This window comes from Urocampus carinirostris, chromosome 3, assembly GCF_059441175.1.
Source record: "Urocampus carinirostris isolate Australia breed hairy pipefish chromosome 3, RoL_Ucar_1.0, whole genome shotgun sequence".
Lineage (NCBI taxonomy): Eukaryota > Metazoa > Chordata > Actinopteri > Syngnathiformes > Syngnathidae > Urocampus > Urocampus carinirostris.
Window position 1 is genome coordinate 23932815 of NC_142351.1, and position 24625 is coordinate 23957439.

Below are 24625 nucleotides of genomic sequence, written 5' to 3' on the forward strand. Positions count from 1 at the left end.
ACTCTAGCGCTCTCAAGTGACAGCAGCCATTGGCGTACAAATTGGACAAACTGCAATGCATTCTCTTTCTGTAACTGGCAAGCTGTACCACCAATCAATCAATCATTCTATCAATCAATCAATCAATCAGTCAGTCAGTCAGTCCGTCTGTCTGTCTGTTTGTCTGTCCGTTAATATACCATTCAATTATCAATCAATATATCAATCTGTTTGTCTTTCAATTTGTTCTTTTATAGGTATGTTTTTTTCTTTTACTTTAGCCAAACTGTTATTTTATTTTATTTCTTGAGAGTATATTGTTAAAATATTTTTTCTTGTTTTTCAAAAAATATTCTTAAGACGAACAAAACTTATGGATGGTATATAATGGAATGGCAATTTTAAAAAGACACAGTTTCGACATATATCGGGAAAAGAATGAGCAAAACATTAAACCATCTAATAGATATGACAATTTCCTTTATCTTAAGTACAGAGATCCTTCGTTTTTTACGGTTAGTGCGGACCAAAACCACTTGTGAAAAGTGAAAATCCGCGAAGTAGCTTTGCACCTTCATAAAAGCACCCAAGGGGTTAAACTTACCTCGAGATGACGCCATTACCGACTGAGAGTACACGACTGTGACATAAAAATAATTATAGATCTACAAATAATAACAGAAAACAGATGACAGTAGTGTATGAATGGTTTTCTCATCTCATCTCATCTCATTAGCTGCACCGCTTATCCTCAGTAGGGTTGCGAGGGTGCTGGAGCCCATCCCAGCTATCTTTGGGCAGTGGGCAGGGGACACCCTGAACTGGTTGCCATCCAATCGCAGGGCACACAGGGACAGACAACTCGCTCGGTCATTCACACCTAGGGACAATTTGGACCGGCCAATCTACCTGAAATGCATGTCTTTGGAATGTTGTAGGAAACCGGAGTGCCCGGAGGAAATCCACGCAACATACAAACTCCGCACAGTAAGTCTGGTAGCTGGATTTGAACCCACACAGGAGGTTCCCAAGGCCTTAGAACTGTGCCGCACACGCGCTAACCACTGCGCCGCCGTGCTGCCCATGAATGATCGACCAAATCGGTTTTCGAACAGATTTCTGGAACGGATTATGGTCGAGAACTGAGGTTCCACTGTATAATAAAAAGAAGATATCTGTCCTGTATTTTCTGTAATACAAGCCGCTCTGGAGTATAAGTCGCACCAACCAAAAAAGTGCATAGTTAGGAAGAAAAAAACCTACATGAGTCACACAGGGAGTATTGATCACATTTTTAGAAGAAATGTATTTGATTAAATCCAACACCAAAAACATATGTCATCTTGAAAAATAATCTAAAATAAAAAATAAATTAGAGAACAACAGGCTGAATAAATGTACTGCATACTAACGTTATATGACTGACAAGTCTTGTAATGTCAGTGACAACGTAACATAATCAGTTATTCAGAAAACTCTTGCATATAGAACATGCTTACCAAACAGATCGTTTCACTCAAAATCAACTAATCCAATAAAATCTTCATCCCGTGTCACAGTAGATATGCCGCTTCCTCCTTCCACTTCTACATTGCTTACATCAGACTCTTTGTCACCTCCGCTCTCCTCGCTAACTCTGTTACCGTTTTTCTGATGCATAGTTCCCTATTTGCACCTTGTAATCTGCAAAATATGATTTTCATTTCAGTCCCATTTTTTCAGCTCTTCTCAGTTGTTTTTACAAATTACCAATGTTGTGCTAAAAATTATTTAGTGTAGACCCACTTCCACTGTATACTGGCAAGGTTGGTGGCCAACAAATTTAAAGTGGGGTCGTGGCCCCCCCTGGACACCCCTATTGTCCACCACCCCCTCATTAACATAACAGAAATCACTAAACTGGGAAAAAGGTGCATCAAGCAAAAAAACAAGGTTTTCACAAACATTGAAAACTCTAGAGCAAGGATGTTAAACACATTTTAGCTTGGGGGCCACATAGTAAAAAAGAAAACTTTCATGGGAGCCGGAAGAATATATTAAAGAGAGAAAGAGAGAACAGAGAAAGTGAGAAGAGAAAAAAAGAGTGGAAAAAGAGAAGAAGACATAATGAAAAAGAGAGAGATAGAGAAAGAAAGAGAGGAAAAAAGAGAGACAAAGAAAGGAAGGGGGAGTGAAAGAGAAGGGAAATAGAGAGAAAAGGCAAGACAGAGAGATAGAGGTAGAGAAAGAGAGAAAGAAAGAGAGGAAGGAGAGAGAATGAAAAAGTGAAAAGAGAGAAAAATATATAGAGACAGAGAAAAAAAAAAGATATATATATATATATATATAGCGCGCGAGAGAGAGAGAGAGACTGAGAGAGAGAGAGAGAGAGAGAGAGAGAGAGAGAGAGGGAGAGAGAGAGAGAGAGAGAGAGAGAGAGAGAGAGAGAGAGAGAGAGAGAGAGAGAGAGAGAGAGAGTAATATATTTCCAGTTGCTTTGCTAGTGGTGCCTGGCTTTGTCAACATCAAGTGGACATATTTCAAACTACAGCTGATTTTTCTCTTGTGCTTCTCTAGCTGTGGTCTCGCAGGCCAGATCTAGCCCGCCTGCCGCATGCTTGACCCATGTGCTCTCCAGTGAATCCGTTTCATTCACCGGAGGCAGAGTTGTGTTGAGGATTATGGGAGGTGAGATTTGAACTCTCTGTCAGCTTGGCCTCGGATTTTCCAGCAGAAGCTTGTCGCTGAGGGCAGATGGTGCCTCCTGAGAGTCCACCATGCACCTGAAATGCTTACAAATAAACACACGCTTGTGTTGAAGAAATTCCGGCTGTGACGATGATAATGAGCATGCCAAGGAGGATGAAACCTTATTTCAACTGCCACAGGTAGGTCACATGTACTTTTAGGATATATGTTGATCTATTCACTAACTCATAGTTTAGAATTTAGTACATCATTAGTTAACAGGTTTTAAAATACACATTATCAGTTTATTCCAGCAAATGTTGGAACTGTCAGAAAAAGTATGTTTCCAAACAAGAGGATTTTGCATTTGAGGATGGCTCACGTGTTAATGCCACTCTAATTCCATCTGGCGAAGGTCAGCTTTGCGTCAACAGCTTACCTGGATCTCTTCTTTTGGACACGAAAAACTGTCAGCGTGGTCCTCAGTGTATAAAGTTCAAACATTCTATTTGCACATGGCTTTGGTAGAGTTTTCTGCACGTGATAAGACCTTGTTTGTACTCATTCTTTTGGGTCACAGTGTCATCAGTATACCGAATATGTGAACAAATTGTTTAGAAGAAGTCAGATATCCTTTTGTTTTTTTCTGAGGGTTGCCAAATGACTCCATGCCATGCACGTTTATTTGTGGATCTAAAGCAAGGGTCGGGAAACTATGACTCGCGAGCATTACATGGTTCTTTTCATGAGTACATAAGTAAAATAGAACATGAGCACAGACGCTGCCCTACTTATGAACGAGAGCTCCGGACAATCGTTCGTAAGTTGAATTTGTTCGTAAGTTGCATGAGTGCTATATTTTGTATGTTTAAGGTTTATATAAGTATGTTTAAGGCTTGCATAAGTGACCTGTATTGTTTTGTACTAAAACAAAAAACCTTTCGTAAAATAATATGCTCTATACTGTAAAGTGAGGTTTAACTTAATCTTGGAAGATGCGCTTCAAGAGGTCCTCCTCTGTGGTAAAAAGTGGCTGAAAAAAAGTGTTCCGACCATTTTCTCAACCGCATTGAGCTTTCTTATTTCACTTTAATTTCAAAAGAAATGACTCGCCTCTTCATTACACTTCACACCAACCATATTTAATGGACACGAGATATAAAACTATAAAAATGTCAAAGTTCTTAGCGCCCTGGAGATAGTATAGAAATAGACAGTATAGAATGTTTACACACAAACTAGGAAGAAAAAGCAAATTTTTCTTCTTCCGGGTGGTTGCTGGGTGACCTCTGACAGCGCCACATGCCGGTAGCGACGGAAAGAAGCACTACAGTACTGTCCTGTACTCAGACAAAGGTGCAAACAATACAAAATGTAACTTACAGTAATGTCCGGATATTTTTCGACATCCCGTAAAAAATGTACGTATCTACCGTTTTTCGTAAGTGGAATGGTCGTAAGTAGGGGGGCGTCTGTAATTATTCGTTGTATTGCATCAAACTGAGCCAATTGTTGCTCATGCGAAGCCAAGACTACATTTGCGGGCGAGAAGTTTGGTCCAGTGTATACAGGACAGAGATTTAAATACAGTTTAGAGTCAAGGTGTCACACCAACAGACCCCGTTGTGGCTGTAAATCGCTAAATAATCCTTTATATAGAATCTCTTTGAACAATCTATGTTCATTGTAATGAAAAGCCACATAACAAACGTTTCACCCAGAAGCTCTAGCAAAGATCCTTTCCATCATTCATTTTCAGGCAGTTTATATTATTTGTGTACATAAATCATAACAGAATGCCTGAAAGCGAGTTGGACAAAGAACACATATTAAATCCCACCTCTTTTCTCTACTATACAAAACTTAAAGCAATTTCAATTAAATTTCCAGCAACTTTTGTTGAACTGATATTCCCAGCAGGTGCGAAACAAGTTTTTACAGGAGCAAACAATGGTTTTTGTAACAGAAGAAAACATAATTGTTTTACTACAGGTAACTGACCGATAATATTGTAGAGTCAAGTCAAGTCATTTTTATTCGTATTGGGTGAGCGGTAGGAATAGGCGGAGCTATACACACCACCTGAACTCATTTTCCCTTGCCCAGTGCCGTTTGCACCGAAGGTAAATACATTGGTACACTCAATTGCAATATTTTGTGACATTTTTACATAGGAACTTTGCTTGCACTTTGTTTTGAAAGCTTTAGCTCGGACAAAAATGGCAGTCAAAATCCGCGTCAACACTCCTAAGTAACTTCTGGAGGGAGACCAATTTTAAGTGGTATATTTATATTGATATGGAACCCAGGCTCTGGCATAATTATTTTTTCATAAATTTCATCGTATCATCTTCTGTCACACAGGGAAATGCAATGCGTCGAAAAATAAGGTTTTGCCTAAAGAGACGATTTGGTTGTTTTGTTGTATTTTGACCAAAAATATGTGGTGTGGCTCGTGAAAGTTCCTGACCCGTGGTGTATGCTTTACCTACATTGCACTCACATTTGATTTTATTTATTTAATTGCAGTTGCACTTCAATATAAAAACAAAGACAAACAATATGCAGGAGAGTTTTTACACCCTGGACGTCCTGGATTGCAGTCCACTGTGAGCAAGTTGGAGTTACAAGATGGCATTCAACATGACTGTGGGGCCTGTTATTGATGTGGACATATGCGCGTGGGAAATTAATAACAACCATGAGGTCATCCCATCCATTGTCTGCTCAATCTGCATTTCGTTTGGCCTCATCTACTGCTTCCTGGGTAGGTCACAACAGCACACTAATTACTGTGATTTTAAATACACACATACACACAAAAACGTGCTCATATTGGCAGGTATTACAGATAACACAAAATGTGTATGAATGGTTATTTCGTATTGAACAGTAACGGACAAACCTTGCCAAGATAGCTTCTCCTGGTGTGTGAACCTTGGCCACGTGGGGGCAGCATTCGTAAATATACTACATTGCATGACGTAATCACACCTGAGTAGTTTTTAATTTTATCGGCCGTTTATAAATAGTCATTTTTTAAATATTGAATCAATTTAGTCAATATAATTAGGTTTCGTATTGAGATTTGTTCATTAATAAGTCAAGACTTTTAGTCTCTATTTAGACCATTTTGCCCTACTGCAATTATATAATGAGTGTCTATACGTCAATTATAAACTAAATGACGTTTTCGTCTAGTTTTAATCAGGAAATGATTTTTCACGTTTTGAATATTTTTTTAGCATGCAACTCTAAAAATATCCATCTGATTAGAAGGTTAATTTATGAAAATTGGTCTCAGTAAATTGTGTTAGTTTATACATCCCAAAACGGCCATTTTGTTTTTTGTCTTTGTGGCAGATTCAAAACTTTTGAACAAAATCCTCTACTTTCTGTCTCGTCTTCATTTCTAAATAAAAAATTCTATTTTATAGTTCAATCCTCTGGTTACAAGCCTTAATTTTTGTAAGGGACTTTTGTTTTGTTTTGTCATGATCTGATTTTATCAGGTAAAAAAATGTGTTGCGAAAAATATTTCCATCTAATTTTTGCATATCACTGCACCACAGTAAGCAGTCGTAAAGTAAAGTAATGTTGTTATCAGAAAAGACCATACATATCTGTTGATATCTGTTATTATTTACTTAAAATATTTTAACATCACAATGGACAAGGTGTTTTCATAAAGCTCCATTCATAGTTTGTCACCATCTATAAGCATGAAGTTGAATTGAAGCGGAATGCAGTGTTGTACACACAAGAAAAATATGTTTGTTTTTGTTTTTTGTTCAACACTAACAATAGTTATTCACATAAATGTGATGTATGATATTGAACATTTAAAAGGCAGAAATGCAATTTTCAAATAAAATTCATTACTTTTAATCATTATCATTATTAATATTTTGCACCAGGACCAAAAAGGAGAACTCTTTCAAACCTGCAGATTTCTTCTTGGCTCTTGGGACCACTCGCAGGCCAGCGTTTTTCAAGCCATGGCCTTGAACAAGAACATTGGGGAAAATTGAATCTGAAAGATAACAGGAGACAAGTCCATGCGTTTGAATTAATATTGGGTTTTTTTTGTTTAATGAACGGAATGTATTCTACCACTCGGATGCGCTAAAAAATACACAACGTCCCTTCAACAATTTAAAGACAAGGGATTAATTCAACTGTGCCCAAAAGTGTGACAAGTTGCACCATTTTGGCCACACACAAGATAAACAAAAAAAAACACACTAAAACGTTAGAAGTAACTTAAATAGAGTGCTTGGAAAGCAGCCTTATAAATCAGAAGTTTTATCTGTTATAGGGTATCGCTGTTTTAGGATGGTCATATTCTTTGCCGGCTTCCTGTTTGGACTAACATTCGTCCTTTGGCTGTACCACAACGAGAGCACGCTGAAACTTCAGCCAGTGGCCCAGAGCAAAACCGGGCTGGTCCTAGCTGTGGGACTGCTGAGCGGCCTGGTGAGCCTCCTGGTGTCCTCGTTGGGTCTCCTCCTATGCGGCCTCCAGCTGGGCTGCTTGATCTCCTGCTCTGTCATGGTGGTCATCGGCCAGTTTTACAGCATCACGCCGACTTGGGTGCCCATCATCTCCATTATGGCTGCCAGCGTTGCCACAGCTGTGCTCACACTTCAGTGGCAGAAACTGTTTCTTATCATGTACACTTCTGTCTTTGGTGCAATCACTGTGATGCTGTGTGTGGACTACTTGGTGGGTGCATTTACGCTGCTCGATCAGGTTTATGATACTTTTTGTGACTGTCAAGCCCTGATCCCTCTCTGCTGGTTCAACTGGGTGATTACTGGAATTGGACTTATTTTAGGACTCACCGGCGTATTGGCACAGTGGAAGTTTACAGCCCAGGGCATCTCACATACAGAGGGTAAGAGATGCTATATTATACAGATCAGTCGTCAGCAACCAGTGGGCCACAGACCGGTACTGGGCCAGGGATTGTTTAAAACCAGGCCGCACAGTAATACATAAAGTTGACTTATTTTAGGGGAATAAGAGCTTCATTTTTTGTGTATAACGTATATAATTCGCATTTTTATTTTTACCCGATTATTACTTTAAGTAATAAGTATAAGTTTGGGTGCGTGTTATACACAAGTTTTACTATAGTATTTTACTGTATTTGAGCAATGATTGGTCAGTTAAAACATATCAGCAGCCTCATTTGATCATTATTGGATGCTATGGGAATCGAACAGAGATCACAGTGTTGAAAGCACCAAATCCCAACTGTTAAACCACTAGGGGTTCAATGAAACAGAAGAAGGCAATCGATGTTATCTCATCGTCACACTATTTTTTACTCACGGTACAACGTTGTTGAATACGTTGGACGATGGATAAAATCCTTTATTGACAACCTAAACTATGAACACAATACAAAAATACTATATGAAATGTATTTAATATCCTTCAAAGTCTGATTAATCATCAGAAACGCTAAAGATTGTTTTCTTGTTGTGCTTTTTTGTGTTTTTTTTTACATTTCAGGTCGACTTTCTGTTTTCTCCATTCTCTAGTCTAACATTCACCTCTGTAACTGCAAGTAAAAACGGTGTGATGATGAAATAAAACCGAATGCCTTTTCCAATGTCATTTAAATTCCTTGTGGTCTAATAATTACACAAACGATTTATTATTATTATTGTCGTAGTACAGGAAATGTTAATATTGGGCCAGACCGCAAGAATATTGTCAGACATTAAACCAGTCTGTGGTACAAAAAAGGTTGCGATCCACTGACATAGAAAATGCAATCTATTTACTTATGTATCTATGTATCTATCAATGCATTTAAGAATCTATTTAAACATGTATATATTTCGACCAAAATAACAAACAATAACAAAAATATTGTCATCATGTTCATATCACAATCATGTTTTTATTTCCCACAGCTGCGCACAAAAAAATGAAGAAGTACGCCAGAAAGCATAAATATGCTGAGTCTAGAAGAAGGCCTCTGCATTATCGTCAGCGTAGACCTCCACCCCTTAAGCGATATGCTGGGGACGTACTTGCACCGGTGAGTTTAAAAAAGAAAAAGAAAAACAGACAAAAAAAAAAAAAGACCAGAATGTATATATATATATATATATATATATATATATATATATATATATATATATATATTTGTATAGTGGTACCTCGGTCCTCAACCAGAATGCGTTTCTGGCTGTTGGTTGAGTACCGAAATTTTTTTTTCCCATAGGAAACAATGGTATGTATTTTAATCCGTTCCACCCATAAAAAAAATACCTAAAACATTAAGAAAACGTGTATGTAAACAACATTGAAGGTCATAGTACAACGTTACATTTACTACTTTTGAGATATTTAAAAATGTTTCACCTGTTAAGGTCTGAGTATATTTGGGGGCTGCTCTCTTTTTTTTCCCCATAGTACAACATTTTAAAGATGAAATCAAATAGTTTATACGATACAATTTACAATCATTTAAAGGGCATATTAAAAAAACAAGAAAAAAAGTCAAACGAATACTGTATGTGTCAAGAACCGGAACAGGAGGAGGACCCAGATGCGTTATGTTTCTCACATAAGATTTATTTTACGGGAAATGGGGCAGTCATGCACGTTATCCCAAACGCCTTTGATTCAGCGATCGTTGGGCGGAAGACGTAAGGCAGCAGTCTGGCGTGGAATGACAGGAAGCCAGAGGCCGACGAAATCGATACCAATTGCACAGGCAGATTTCGGACAGATAGGGTCAATACCGGACAAGACGGGGCAGACAGGATTGATATCAGGCACTGGAGACCCGAGTCCGATAACAAGCAGGACGAGATGGACGGAAACGATACTAGACCCTGGAGAACGAAATCAAACCGGACAAACTAGACTGGAACACTACCAGACACTGGAGATCCATAGCAAACAGAACAAAATAGCCGGGAACTAAACAGGAGATCGATATTAAACTGGACAAAATAGACGGGAACGATACCGGACAGGAAACAAGCAGGAACCCGGACAGAGTCAAAACTCACGTCTTGCGGGTGCAGAGGTTTGTTGACAGACTGACAAAGGGTGAGTGAGAGCACTGAGCTTAAATAGGAGGAAAGCCAATCAGTCAACGAGCCGGAGCTGGCGCCAAACGGGCAGGGCCAATTGGGCGCCATGGGCAACCGTGACAGTATGACAATGTCAACTGGACAACTAAAATACCTTTGATTGCAAAATATTTTGAAGATGAAGGCAAAGTCCAAATTGCGTAAACAATAAAATGTAAAAGCCCTTTAAAAGGCCAGTGTGTAATATTTTGTGGCCCGAGTGGTACAAAAAACTTTCATCTAGTAAAATATAATAAAAAACTAAACAATATGTACTGTATTTTCACGCCCATTTGGATCGAACACCCCCCTTTCCTCTTTTACTGTAAAAGTGGAATTCTACAAAATGTTGTGAGTAGTTCATATTTGCAAGTCCAAATTCTCCCTAGAAATGGGTAAACGTGTAAATGGTTGTCTCTGTGTGCCATGCAACTGGCTGGAAACCCCTGTCCACTGTCCGAAGTCTGCTGGGACAGGATCCAGCAACCCAGCGGCCTTCATAGGGACAAGCAGTTTGAGAATAAACAAATGATATAATTTTTTTTGTGTGTTATTTCCTCTTGCAGAGTTACCTGCGCAGCCTGCAGGAGCGCCAATTGGGGACAGGTTCATCAAGCAGCAGTTCCGGCACTGGAACCGACATTCTCATTGACTTTGACTTTATGACCGGCTCCATGGTGGAGCTCACTTCAAACTCACCAGTTTGTTTAGTATGACCCATGTGTTGAGCATTTTATTATATAAAAAAGGAATAGTTATCGTTACTCACTACTTCTTCCAAAATGTAACTGGGTCAGTAACTAAATCACTTTTAGAAACAGTATATGTACCAGGGAAAGTAACGATTTATGTGACTTTAAAAAGAAGTTGTATGTCAAATAATTTGAAATTTTCTGAGCAGTATTCGAGTCAATTGATTGTAGGACAGGTATTTGTGTCATAGCTCAGGAGGTAGAGCACTCGTCTTGGGATCAAGGGATCCCGGTTCGAATCCCGGCTCGTCTGTGTTACATGTCGAAGTGTCCTTGGGTAAGACACTGAACCCCTAATACCTTCAATAAGCAGGTTAGCGCCTTACATGGCTGCAAGGCCGCTATTGGGAAATGTGGAGCACATCGTAAAGCGCTTTGGGAAGTCATTGACTTGAAAAGCGCTATATAAATGCAAATCATTTCATTTATGCTACACTTGAAATGCAATAAAAATGAACGATGAACAACATAATGAAAAAACAATCAGCAGTAAACAATAAAAAGCGAGTTTAAAAAAAGTATATCTAACTCTCAAAACCTGAGACAACTGATCAAGTACATTTGCATCTGAACTTAAAATATTTTCGTTACAACAAAAGTCGATAGCAAAACAACATGACGTTTAGTGGAACAACTAAAACGCTGTTCGAAAAAGGTTACACAAGTTTTTTAAGTTTTAAAATATCCTCCTAACACTAATTTCAGAGTGTTAAAATGATAATCCAGTATTTTTGTAACTTGTATACTTGTTCATAAATTGTTTGAATAAATTGTATATTTGTTTAAAGAAAAATCGTTTTGTTTTTTTGAATATATTTTTAAAAAATTTTGCACATGTTGACATTGACAAGAAAGTTATCTGCGTGAAAATCGGTTGCAAAAAAGCAAGTTATGATTTCAATGTACATACACAGCTTTGACGTGGACCCGACCAACATGGCCGCCACAGATGCACACTAATTAATAGGCTGCGAAAGCACACTGACGTATCGCCTGTTCTATAGACATGTGTGTTAATACCGTTATGGTAGGTGGGCGCAAGCATTCCTTAACCACTAAGATCGTATGAGCACCATTTCTTGAGGTGTGTCTTGGGCAATAAAGCCTGGTGGCCTCCATCCCTCCCCAGGCTGACATTTTTTTTCCATCTGGTCTCGAACCGTGGACCTTTCACACCAACAAATTACGTGCGCCATCTCATGGACAAAACAAGAATAACAATGAATGACACATACATTTTGCTACCGATGGGCGCTATTATCGAACGTCCAGAGATGCCAGATAAACAGCAGAGTGGACTCGTTACAGCAAGCAGTTACTACCATTTATTACTTTAATTATTATTACTTATTACTTTAATGCACCACTTTTGACCATCATTGACGATATCGGCGTTGTAGCGACAGAAAAAGTAATGAGTCAGATAACCCCGATACGGAAAAATATAACGCTGTTACATTATTCCAACTACTACTACAAATCTAAATCCCTTTGACTGCAAAGTACAATAATATATACAGTATGTCAAAGTGGACTTAACATTGGAACAATCTAATCACCAATTGTAATGTCTGTTACTTTTGTTGCTGTTGTGTTCATGTATGAATCCCGTAAGATGGGAAGTGGCGCGAGGGAGGAGGGAAGCGACAGATGCCGATGGTTTGTACCAGTACTTTGAAGTCAGCTCTGAGTGTGCACGTGAACGGTGTGAGTTACGACCAACAGAAGCTCTTTTGTGAATTTTTATACCGTTTCTTACTTTGTTACTTATTTGGCGACAAGACTTAATCAGCGACTGGGTGCATCATTAACAGGGTTGGGTAGGATTACTTTAACTGGATTACTTTCAATTACTTTTGGATTACTCCAATACCAAATATGCTAATAAAAGACAAAATAAAATGAATATGAATAAAATGACTAAATTTTGTGCAGGCTTGGGGAGTAACGGAATACATGCAAAAATGATGTTGGCAAGCTGTTTGGATTTATTTTTATTTTGTTTCTGTCGCATTTTATGTTAGTTTTGCCGGAGATCAAAGCCAGGAGAGAAAGCTTACCACGTGTTGTGAGTCATAATTTTATTCATATTTATTTTCCTTTGTCTTTTATTAGCATATTTGGTATTGGAGTAATCCAAAAGTAATTGAAAGTAATCAAGTTAAAGTAACCCTACCCAACCCTGATACTAATAATTATTATAAAAAAGAAAAAAGAAACCATACCTGTAGCATAGTGTTGGTGTGAACGTGGGGCCGCTGCTAGGACACGTTTATTTCCGGCTTGTTTAATTTTTGTACAGTTTTTTTTTTTTTAATTCCAAACAGTCAGGTTTATTTATTTTACTTATTTATTTTCGGGTGTGTATATTTTGGATACCGTACATTTTATGTTGATTTAATGAAGTGCTTTAATTTTATTTACTTGAGTTGTATTAAAGTATATAACAAAATCTACTTCCTGGTTGTGTTGCCTTCAGGATGAATCAAGTAGCATAGACAGTGTTATTCATTAAACACATTGAGGGTCATCACACTATTCTAGTGCTGGGCATTAAGTAAACACTTTAATTTTTATTACGGTAATCTCACACCAATATCAGTGTTAATCTAAATTACTCTAAATCAACGCTTTGCCCACCGGCAGGAGGTAGCCCTTTAAAACCAACTGAGGAGCCCACAGACTGGTTCTGAAAATATATCATGGCTCATTGTGATTTTCGAGGAATTTGATTTCCAATTGGCATGATGTTTAGTGGTTGGCCAAGCCTATATTAATCTCAAATTATTACAACATGCTAATGATAAGGTAACAATATAGTAATAAAATGTTATTTTAGAAATTCATATCAAACTGGTAGCTCTTTTTTCTAATCAGTAATGAAAAAGTAGGTCTCCTCTTAAAAAAAGATTAGTGATCCCTGATCTAGATTGACATGCGTTACTTTAAATTTTGTATGCATTTTTTTTCAACTACGGTATATACAGGACTATCTCTGTAAACTAGAGTATCGTGATAATGTTTTCTTTATTTTCGATTGTTCTCAGCTTAGGGATGCTGCTGGAAAAGTGAATTTCCCTTCGGGGATGAATAAAGTATCTATCTATCTATCTATCTATTTTCTGTAATGCGTTTAAAAGAAACAAAAATGTCAGACGTTCTGGATTTATTCAAAATCAACTGTAATCATCTTGTTATTTTAATATTGTTGATTATGGTGTGGGCAGCACGGCGGCGCAGTGGTTAGCGCATGTGCGGCACAGTTCTGGGGTCGTGGGAACCTCCTACGTGGGTTCAAATCCAGCTCCCGGCCTTACTGTGCGGAGTTTGTATGTTCTCCCCGGTTTCCCCCCACATTCCAAAGACATGCATTTCAGGTGAATTGGCCGGTCCCTAGGTGTGACTGAGTGAGTTGTCTGTCCCCGTGTGCCCTGCGATTGGCTGGCAACCAGTTCAGGATGTCCCCTGCCCACTGCCCAATGATTGCTGGGATGGGCTCCAGCACCCCCGCGACCCTACTGAGGATAAGCGGTGCAGCGAATGAGAGATGAGAATGATTATAGTGTACAACCCAATGGTATACTTTTTCATATTTTAATATTTTGAGATAGGACATTTGGGAGTTTTCATCATAATCAGACTTAGGAGAATAACTGATGCCTTTTTGTTACTCCATGCTATATTTCAAAAAAATAAAAACCCTCACAAAATCATTTTTTATGTGTGTTTTTATTTTAGTTTAGAAGTATGATAACATTATAGTATACAGCGCCGGTATGTCACCAAAACGTAATATTGGAGAGCCCAGAGCTTGACTCAATTAATTCTTACTTTGTCAATATGTTTAATACATACAGTGGCTTGCGAAACTATTTGCCCCCCTTAAACTTTGTGACCTTTTGCCACATTTCAGACTTCAAACAAAGTTATAAAACTAATTTCTTGTGAAGAATCAATAATAAGTGGGACACGATCATGAAGTGGAACACACTTTATTGGATATTTTAAACTTTTTTTTAACAAATAAAAACGAAAAAGTGGGTGTGCAAAACTATTCAGCCCCATTGAGTTAATACTTTGAAGTGCCACCTTTTGCTGCAAGTCGCTTGGGGTATGTCTCTATCAGTTTTACACATCGAGAAACTGATATTTTCGCCAATTCCTCCTTGCAAAACAGCTCGAGCTCGGTGAGGTTGGATGGAAAGCGTTGGTGAACAGCAGTTTTCAGTTCTTTCCACAGATTCTCAATTGGATTGAGGTCTGGACTTTGACTTGGCCATTCTAAAACCTTGATGTTTTTTGATGAACCATTCCATTGTAGCTTTTGCTTTGTTTTAGATCATTGTCCCGTTTGAAGACAAAGACCTTTTGCGAACTCCATCAGGTTGTCTTCCAGAATGGTCCTGTATTTGGCTTCATCCATCTTCCCATCAATTTTAACCATATACCCTGTCCCTGCTGAAGAAAAGCAGGCCCAAACCATGATGCTGCCACCACCATGTTTGACTGTGGGGATGGTATGTTGAGGGTGATGAGCTGTGCTGCTTTTACGCCAAACATAACGTCTTGCATTGTAGCCAAAAAGTTCGATTTTGGTCTTATCTGAACAGAGCACCTGCTTCCACATGTTGGGTGTTTGTGTCCCACTTAATGTTGATGCTTCACGAGTAATTACAGTTTTATATTTTTATGTTTGAAGTCTGAAATGTGGCTGAAGGTCACAAAGTTCAAGGGGGCCAAATAGTTTTGCAAGCCACTGAATAATATTTATATAAAAATATGATAGTATTGGCAAAGGAATACAATCATCCAAAAATGTAGTGAATATGTTTGGAATCTTTATACAGCTGTCCAGGACAGAAAAGTAACATATAATGATAGAGATTAAGACACTTGTTTCCGGACTGCGCCCGCATCACTCGTTAATATTAATCAAGGAGCGAAATCAGAATATTATAACGAGGACGAAGTGCTTGAAATCTTTGAAAGACGTCGCATTCTCAGAGAATGTCACCATGTGGTCCCCAGTTATTTTTTTCCTAATGGCTGATAACACTATACTATGATGTCAGAGTTATCGGCCCAATACGTATCGTGCTTCCCTCATATCGGGTGAGCTTTTGGGCTTAAAGGGAAACAAAGCTGATAGGAACCGAAGAGACCTCATACGAGGCATCAACGTTAGTGTAGGAGTGTGTAGAACAGGTGGTCTCTAACGTGGTGCCCCCTAAAGACAGCGGAGATTCCCTCAGACCTGTTCTGAAATAGATCAGAGATAATAGGCTGATGAGTCGATTTATAGCCTGTTAATAACATAGTGAGACCACAGTAATTACATGTTATTTTAGAAATGCACATCTTACTGGATGCTCTTGGTGCTAAACAGTAGCATTAAGTTGCTCTCAGGTTGTAATAAGTTGAAGACCCCTGGTGTAGATGGTGACTTGAGGGGTTGATCGCATATTTATTCAAAAATTAAGTAGTCATCTAGCCTGAATACAACTGATCATGGCTCAAAGGAATGGAACGGCCATAACACCGTTCCACATTCCCTTTTGTTTTAGTTATATAATTGTTTAAACAAATGTTTTTCATACAATGAACATGCAACATTTCAATTTACTACTTCTATTGTGCACAGTGCAGGCCACTTGGGGGCAGTGCAACGCTTACACTAGACGTAAGATCTAGAGATAGAGCCCAACATGAAATTCGGTCATGTCCAAATCGTCAAACCTTACGTTCACATTCAGTTCGGCGTTCCCTTATGCTGCCCGTTTGAATTATCCACCAGTCATTGTTCTTTCTCTTTCCTTGTGGAGGATTTGTGCGATGGTTTCCATTCCCCTCTCACAAAGCGCAGCCCCGACCATGCGTTGTTTGCGCCATCGAGAAACAAGCCCTCCAGAGTCTTCACAAATAAAACATGAAAATTCGGGTTTGCTCTGGGTCTTTCCCTAAGCCAATTTGTTGGGGTCGGGCTTAAATACCCGCGGGCCCGGTTCAGGCTAGATTTTTTCATAACCTGATTTTACCTCTAGTGTACAAAAACAACACCTTGAGCTGTAGTAATGGTGGTAGTACTTATACTATACATAATAGATGCCTACAATTTCACTCTACATTGAAATATCTGCAAAATGACAATGACACTATCATTTTTACTGGGCTCATTAACAGTGTTTTGCATTGTTTGCCATCTTTAATCTTAAATGACGTTTCTAAGCTACAGCTGAACACTTATGAAATTGTATTCTGTGTCTTACAAACTGTCCCGATATTATGAAAGAGATCATTAGTTTGTATTATGTTACATTATATACGGCGGTTGGACAAACACAAAAGTCAACAAACGACTTTTAAAAATATTTTTAAGGTACAAAATGAAGGGAAAAAAATAGATCTAACATGGTATTTGTTTTGCTTGGAAAATGTTTAAAAATAAAACTCAGGGCCTAGCTGAGAGTGAAATTTAAAATTATTGTGCAGCTTTTGGCCTGAGATGCGAGTCACTGATGATCACGAAGATGTTAAATTGGAAAATGGAATCGACTTGACCAAGTCATTCTTTCTCACGAGTGGCCTTCCAGCTTCTCCAATTCTTCCCGCAGCATTTTTGCTCTCGCCAACTTTTCCAATTGATCCGGTGTTGGCTGTTTAAGTTCCCCTGAGTCCACTTTCTGCTGCAGTTCGTCTACCTGACGCAGCTTTTTCTTGATATTTTTTATCTTCTTAGCTTGTTCTGCTATGAGAGAATCATCCAGTCTCGCCGCTTCAGGCTTGTCTGGCTGCTTGCCGCTCGCCGAGATGGTCACGTTCTCGACCGCGTCGGAGAGAGACGCCACATCAGACACGTTCCCCTCGGATTCGTGCTGTTGCTGTTTTCGTTTTTCTTTACGTTTTAGGTTGCGTTTGGCCGACTTGGAGAGACTGGCAGCGTCCCCCTCCACACATCCCGGGATCTTGTGCTGCTTCTCCTTTGTGGACTCACTGTCAGATGCATTTAGGCCTGGGGGGAGACCCGGTTTGCTTTTGAAGAACTTCACATATTTGTTTTCATATCTAAAACATAAAAAGGAAATTCAATCAATTAATAAAACCAAATTTCATCCACAATCCCACACATCCCTAATGAAAAGATCGTGAAAGCATTTACTTACACTGGGACCTCTTCTTGAGGGACGTAGCCTTCTTTAACCCGCCGCGGTTTCCTCCATGTGCCGTCTGGTCGCTGTGTGGAGGCAATGTATTTTCCTAACACACATTGAATGGACAGTTAATAACATAACCAATACAAACCCAATTAAGTCAAGTGGATGATGTTTTAAGTTGCAAGATACATTTAATTATGATGAACAAAATACCCTTAACAGTCAAAGCCATCATCCACAAACTGAGAAAACTGGGAACAGTAGCAAACCTTCCGACGAGTGGTCAACCAACTAAGAGTACTATCAGTGCGACGAAGGCTCATACAGGAGGATACAAAAGAACCTCGAAAAACATCCAAGGAACTGCAGGCCTCAGTTGAGGTCAGTGTTCATGACTCCACTAGAGGAAAGACACTGGCCAAAAATGGCATCACTGACTGCTGTCACAAAAGAAAACTGACAGTTGTCTCAAAAAAGCATCTTGATTGCCCTAAAAAAATCATTTTGTGAACTAGTGGGTCAAAAATGTAACTTTTTGGAGGGTGTGCAGTCCATTACATCTGGCACAAAAATGGCACAGCATTTAACCAAAAGAACATAATCCCACCAGTAAACCATGGTGGTGGTAGTGTGATGGTCTGGGTCTGCTTTGCCTCTTCAAGACCAGGACAACTTGCTGTGGTTGACAGAATAATGAATTCTAGTGTTTACCAGAAAATCCTAAAAGAGAACATCCAGCCATCACTTTACACCGTCATATTCAAGCGCCCCGTGGATGATGTTTTAAGTTACAAGAAACATTTCATTGAGATAAACAAAATACACTAAACATGTCATGGGAAAATTTGGTAACAACAAAATACCCATCCAGCCTAAAAACCTAATTATTGTCAATTATATTCCAACTCATGACACATGGAAAATCAACATCTTCAATTTGAAATGTAATAAGTCTTTAGCTGCCTGATTGAGTGGGAACACAAAACTATTTGGCTTCCTGTCCCTAGAGCATTGTTTGCTGGCTAAAATGCAGAGTAGACATGACGTGAGCAATATAGGGGTATCCAAGATAATAACTAAGCAGCAGCAGAATACTAATACAAATCTTTAAATGAAAATAAATATGACTTTGATTTCTGGTAGAAAATAAAACAAATTCACCACTCATGTAAATCAAACTTAAATACTGCAACATGTTGTGAAAAAAATGCTTGCGTGAGTTTCCTCCGGGCACTCCAGTTTCCTCCCACATTCCAAACACATGCATGTCAGGTTAAGTGACCGGTCCAAATTGTCCCTAGGTGTGAATGAGCGAGTGAGTTGTCCGTCCCTGTGTAACCTGTGACTGGCTGGCAACCAGTTCAAGGTGTCCCCTGCCCACTGCCCAAAGATAGCTGGGGTGGGCTCCAGCACCCCCGCAGCCCTACTGAGGATAAGCGGTGCAGATAAAGGATGGATGGATGGATTTATTGCATACAATGCTTTAAAATTGTCATTTACTTCTTGTGTAAATGTGTTGAAAAACTATTTACAGCAAGCAGTTAAAATTACAGGTAGCTCGATCTTGTTTTACAAAAAACAAACAAACCGAAAGTCAACCTAATGGATTCCTCAAACAATATTATGCTGTTTGGGCCCTGACTCGTCCGAACATTGAATTTGGTGTTTGGTGAATGAGTTAAAAGACAAAAGCCAGCCTTTTATCATCCACATATATCTAAAGAGTCATTTTGAGAGTCTGTCTCAATGAATGATGACATGGATGTAGCTCAGGAGTCAACAAATGACCAATCATGGCTCAGTTTCAGGAATCCGGTGAAGTCAAGTCATGTAATGTTTATTTGTATAGTGCTTAATCACCGAGAGTCTCAAAGGGCTGCACAGACCACAGATTATTGCACCAGACTATTATTACACCATCCCCTGATCTAAAACCTACATCCGGGCAAGGGAAATCTCAAAGACCTCCACATGAGGAAAATGAAGAAACCTTGAGAAGGGATCACGTTTGGGTGTTAGCTGTGTTAGCAATGACATTCATTTTTAATAATTAGTTTTTTAATTTTATTGTCATGACACACGCATAACAAAAGTGGAAGGTTTCTCCTTTCAGTGCAAGTAAAACGAAGTTTAAAGGTAGAAAACGTTAAACAAGATCACGTTTCCATATAAAAAATATGTGTATATTTATGATTGATTGATTATTTAGTGTAGAATAAGAGCCCATACAGAACAATATTTTCCTATACAGTAATTATGTGGGTTCACTTGCTATATTCGATACTGTGCTTGACGTTATCAGGAACATGTGCATGGCAATATGATATGCATAAACATCGATACATTGGGGCTGAATTAAATAGAGGAAACCCACGCTTATACTTTGTACACTAGCATGGCGATAAAATGATGTGCCCTGTTGGTACTCAAAATTACCAAAGGCCGCCATTTCTCTCTGAAAGCAAGTTTCTCTGATGAATAACAGTGCGATAGCATCATGCTCGTCGCAGCTAGCAACAACAAGGTTTCAATGGCATGAAAGCAACGCACCATTGCAAGCACTGCAAACGTTGTAACTGCTGAACGCGCAGCTGTAGGGAATGCGATTTTGAACAACGACAGCAAAATGTTACGAAATAATATAAGAAGTTAATAAGCAATATGTCACACGCACCGAGCTTACCAGATTCATCAGTTACATAGGGGGTTGCCATTTTGAAGGTCTCAGATCCCTTGGGTATATCCAAACGTCCCTTAAGCACCGCACTCGTTTCTCCAGAACAGGCAGAGAGACTAAAACGGTATTGTTCGCATTATAGTTACCTTACCTTTTAACCGAAGTGGTATTCCTTACGACAATAATAAACGATTAGGCGAGGAGGAAAAGGGTATGTGTTGAAAAAAGAAGTAAGTCCTAAACATTCTGAATGTATCAATCGGTAGGTGGGAATTGACAAAACGAACGAACGCTTTAACCGACTGCGGAAGTGACGACACGGATTTAGGGTTGCCATGTGTAGGTGCAAATTGTGCACATCTGGAATAGCGCTAAATAAAATTAGCATTTTGTGTTTGAAAAAGGAAAAAGAAGAAAACATCCATTTTGACATTTATCTGGTGACTTGAATGCATTGAATCTCTTCTTACTTCCCAGTTAAAAGCATTGTGACAGTACTCAACTCATTCATCACTTGCTCACTCACTATTTCAAATCAAAAACAATAACCACCATGTTAGTCTCAAATCACTATTAAACTTTGATACAAACAGCATTCTTAATCCAACCGTAATTATATTTGTAAAGCACCTCAAGACAGCCGTACAAAGTGCTGAACAAGTGATGAAATCAGGCCATACAAAAAATGACTAAGGTTAACAATAAATATAAAATCATTAAAGGTTGCCACAAATTTGGTGTGATTCTGTAGTGTAGTGGTTAGCACTTATGCCTAACACACGTAAGGGCCTGGTTTGAGACCACTAGGCTGTACTTGCCCAAGACACACCACGGGAAATGGTGCCTCTACGACCCTAGTGGTTAAGGGATCCAACCAATCACGAAGCATCATTATATAATTTGATGTGAATATTCATGTATCTTAATAGTTTTCCTTTTATATTAAACATTTAGGCACAACAACATTCCCTAAATTCTCAATCATCAAGACAACGATGCATGCGTACACTCATACAGTGAACAAAATACGTATTTGAACACCCTGCTATTTTGCTCACTTAGAAATAATGGAGGGGTCTGAAATTTTCATCAAAGGTGCATGTCCACTGTGAGCGAGATAAACTAAAAAGAAAAATACAGAAATCACAATGCATGATTTTTTAACAATGTATGTTTTGTAATACACTGGCAAATAAGTATTTGAACCCTTGTGTATCATCTAGAATTCTGATCCTGAAAGACTTTTTAGTCCGCCCATCAGAGGTCCACCTGCACTCCATGTATCCTGAATCAGATGCACCTGTTTGAGGTCGTTAACTGCATAAAGACCACTGTCCACCCCATACAATCAGTAAGACTTGAACCTGTAACATGGCGAAGACCAAAGAGCTGTCTAAAGACACCAGAGACAAAATTGTATACTTTCACAAGAGTGGAAAGGGCTATGGAGCAATTTCCAAGCAGCTTGGTGGAAAAAGGTCCACTGCTGGAGCAATCATTAGAAAATGGAACAAGCTAAACATGACGGTCAATCTGAATCGGAGTGAAGCCCCATGGAAGATATCACCTCGTGGGGTCTCAATGATTCTAAGAAAGGTGAGGAATGACCTGAAAAGAGCTGGGACTACCGTTTCCAAAGTTACTGTAGGTAATACACTAAGACGTCATGATTTTAAATCATGCATGGCACGGAAGGTTCCCCTGCTTAAACCAGCACATGTCAAGGCCCATCTTAAGTTTGGATATAACCATTTGGATGATACAGAGGAGTCATGGGAGAAAGTTTTGTGGTCAGATGAGACTAAAATAGAACGTTTTGGTCATAACTCCACTAAGCGTGTTTGGAGAAAGAAGAATGAAGAGTACAATGCGAAGAACACCATCCCTACTCAGAAGCATGGGGGTGGTAGCATCATGCTTTAGGGGTGTTTTTCTACACATAGGACATGACGAGTGCAGTGCATTAACGAGACGATGACTGGGGCCGTGTATTGTAAGATTTCAGGGAACAACCTCCTTCCCTCAGTCAGAGCATTGAAGATAGGTCGTGGCTGGGTCTTCCAACACGACAACGTCCCGAAGCACACAGCCAGGAAAACCAAGGAGTGGCTCCGTAAGAAGCATATCAAGGTTTTAGCATGGCCCAGCCAGTCTCTGGACCTGAACCCAATCAAAAATCTTTGGAGGGAGCTCAAACTCCGTGTTTCTCAGCGACCGCCGAGAAACCTAACTGATCTAGAGAAGATCTGTGTGGAGTAGTGGGCCAAGATCCCTCCTGGAGTGTGCGCAAACCTGGTGAAAGACTACAGGAAACATTTGGCCTCTGTAATAGCAAACAAAAGCTACAGTACCAAATGTTAACATTCATTTTCTCAGGTCTTCGAATACTTCTTTGCAGCTGTATCACACAAAGAAATCGTTAAAAAATCATGCATTGTGATTTCTGGATTTTTCTTTTTAGTTTATCCGTCTCATAGTGAACATGCACAGATGATAAATACATATTTTCTTCACTGTACGTACAGACATTCGTACAAACACACAGTGTTCTCACAGACAAGTTGTGTCCAGCCCCATGTTCAATTTAACTTCTGGGATTCAGAGTACTTGGATGAAGATACAAGAGCTGAAGTGAGCAGTTCTGTTGAGGACTTTTATTACAAAGAAACAAAATCAGAAATAAAGAAAACATTCTGCCCTAATTGACAGGACAAAGTCCTCCCTGGGCAAGCATCGACAAAATGGCTGACCAATGTTTTAATAGGAAAGGGACGCCCCTTTCCCATGAAAACAAGAAGGGAAATTAACTGTAAGCAAAGAAGTCAAACATTCATCTTTTTGGATTTTTCAGGTGGTATGATAAGATTGAGGCAGAATCCCCAAAACACCACTTATAAACAATGCTGAAAAAATATAACCACTGAATAAATTGATACAGTGAAATGTCAACACTATCAGTAAATATTACATTCAAATATATGGATATACATTAGGTGAATTTCTTACAATTAAATAAATAATATTATTATTGTAACAGAATTTTCCAGGCAGAAATGACGTACAGGACAATGGCGTGTGGGATTCGCAAGTGCACTGTCACAATGACTGACCTTTACTTTAATACTAGGAGGGCAGTTCATGACGAAAACAAGTGTAGAGGTAGGTGAACAATCTCTACTTCACTTTTTAGACTATGTCTGGCAAGTACTGATAAAATTCAAGGCCTTCTTTCAACTGAAAACTTACTGTCTGAATGGATAAACCAAGAAGTCGAGTTATTAAGACCAAGATAATCAGATTTAAATCCATCATTCATCATGAAGTGCAATAATTATGATTAAAGAAGTGAATAAGTTATAAATGACCGAAATAGTAACGTAATTATGTACGAAAATAATTTTTTTTTAAAAATATTCCTCGAATATAAAATACAGAAAAACGATTAACATTTTCAATATACGGATTCCATCTTACGATAGTTGCTGGATTCCCAACAAAATACAATCATAAGCATACCTGTCAACCTGTTCGTTTTTGCCGTACAAAGTACGTTTATTATGCAATTTAAGACGTGTACGACGTACAACAAAATCTGTACGGAAAATGCAAATTTGTCAATTATGGGTACCATCCGGCAACGGCAAATCAATCAAGTCAAACGAGTTCGCTGCGGTAGCCTCTATCTTGGTATCGGTTTTTTTCCGTTGCAAACGAAGCGAGCGGTTTGATGCAACTGTGTGCATGCATCTGCCGCCTCGGATTTCATGTGGTGGTTATGTAGTGAAAGGAAGTCCGTCTCTTTGTAGAGAACCGGCTGTTTCGGCCCAACTCATTAAAGAGAGCCGGCTCTCAAACGGCTCACTTGCTTTGATGCATTATATTACGAATCGTTATTGTTGTACAAAGAAGTTAAGAAAACACTTTTTTTTTTTTTAATAAACCTCATTCATGTCGAGCAACTCAGTATCTCATAACCAGGGTTGGGTAGGGTTACTTTAACTTGATTACTCCAATACCAAATATGCTAATAAAAGACAAAATAGACTAAATATGAATACAATTATGACTCACAACACGCAGTAAGCTTTCTCTCCTGGCTTTGATCTCTTTGATCTCCGGCAAAACTAACATAAAATGCGACAGAAACAAAATGAAAATAAATCCAAACAGCTTGCCAACATCATTTTTGCCGTTCCATGTATTCGGTTACTCCCCAAGCCTGCACAAAATTTAGTAATTTTATTCATATTTAGTTTCTTTTGTCTCTCCAAAAGTAATTGAACGTAATCAAGTTAAAGT

At 38.9% G+C, this 24625-nt stretch overlaps 2 protein-coding genes across 4 annotated transcripts; one reads left to right on the plus strand and one right to left on the minus strand.

The window, feature by feature from the left end:
- Positions 1-2653: 2653 nt before the first annotated feature.
- Positions 2654-10682, plus strand: LOC148369242 (transmembrane protein 198-like). Its single transcript, XM_088329914.1, has 5 exons — positions 2654-2846; positions 5176-5413; positions 6965-7543; positions 8574-8701; positions 10313-10682. The coding sequence occupies exons 2-5, from the start codon at positions 5278-5280 to the stop codon at positions 10460-10462; spliced, it is 993 nt and encodes a 330-aa protein (XP_088186040.1). The 5' UTR covers positions 2654-2846; positions 5176-5277; the 3' UTR covers positions 10463-10682.
- Positions 10683-16853: 6171 nt separating this feature from the next.
- Positions 16854-20627, minus strand: pym1 (PYM homolog 1, exon junction complex associated factor). Of its 3 annotated transcripts, none has more exons than XM_088331187.1 (4): positions 20478-20601; positions 20324-20381; positions 17659-17752; positions 16854-17560 (listed from the first exon to the last, which is right to left on the minus strand). In XM_088331187.1, exons 2-4 carry the CDS (start codon positions 20361-20363, stop codon positions 17071-17073), a joined length of 624 nt encoding a protein of 207 aa, XP_088187313.1. In that variant the 5' UTR covers positions 20364-20381; positions 20478-20601; the 3' UTR covers positions 16854-17070. The 3 variants fall into 3 exon arrangements, with proteins under 3 accessions (XP_088187313.1, XP_088187314.1, XP_088187312.1); XM_088331188.1 differs by having other exon boundaries at positions 20333-20381; positions 20478-20599; XM_088331186.1 differs by having other exon boundaries at positions 20324-20627.
- Positions 20628-24625: the final 3998 nt, after the last annotated feature.

Excerpts from the sequence above, each read along its gene's own strand:
- LOC148369242 (XM_088329914.1), top strand. The coding sequence starts at position 5,278 with ATGGCATTCAACATGACTGTGGGGCCTGTTATTGATGTGGACATATGC. Across the intron at positions 5,414-6,964 it reads CCTCATCTACTGCTTCCTGG|GGTATCGCTGTTTTAGGATG; the intron begins GTAGGTCACAAC and ends TATCTGTTATAG. Across the intron at positions 7,544-8,573 it reads GGGCATCTCACATACAGAGG|CTGCGCACAAAAAAATGAAG; the intron begins GTAAGAGATGCT and ends TATTTCCCACAG.
- pym1 (XM_088331186.1), bottom strand. The coding sequence starts at position 20,363 with ATGGCAACCCCCTATGTAACTGATGAATCTGGTAAGCTCG. Across the intron at positions 17,753-20,323 it reads TGATGAATCTGGTAAGCTCG|GAAAATACATTGCCTCCACA; the intron begins GTGCGTGTGACA and ends AATGTGTGTTAG. Across the intron at positions 17,561-17,658 it reads CCTCAAGAAGAGGTCCCAGT|ATATGAAAACAAATATGTGA; the intron begins GTAAGTAAATGC and ends TTTATGTTTTAG.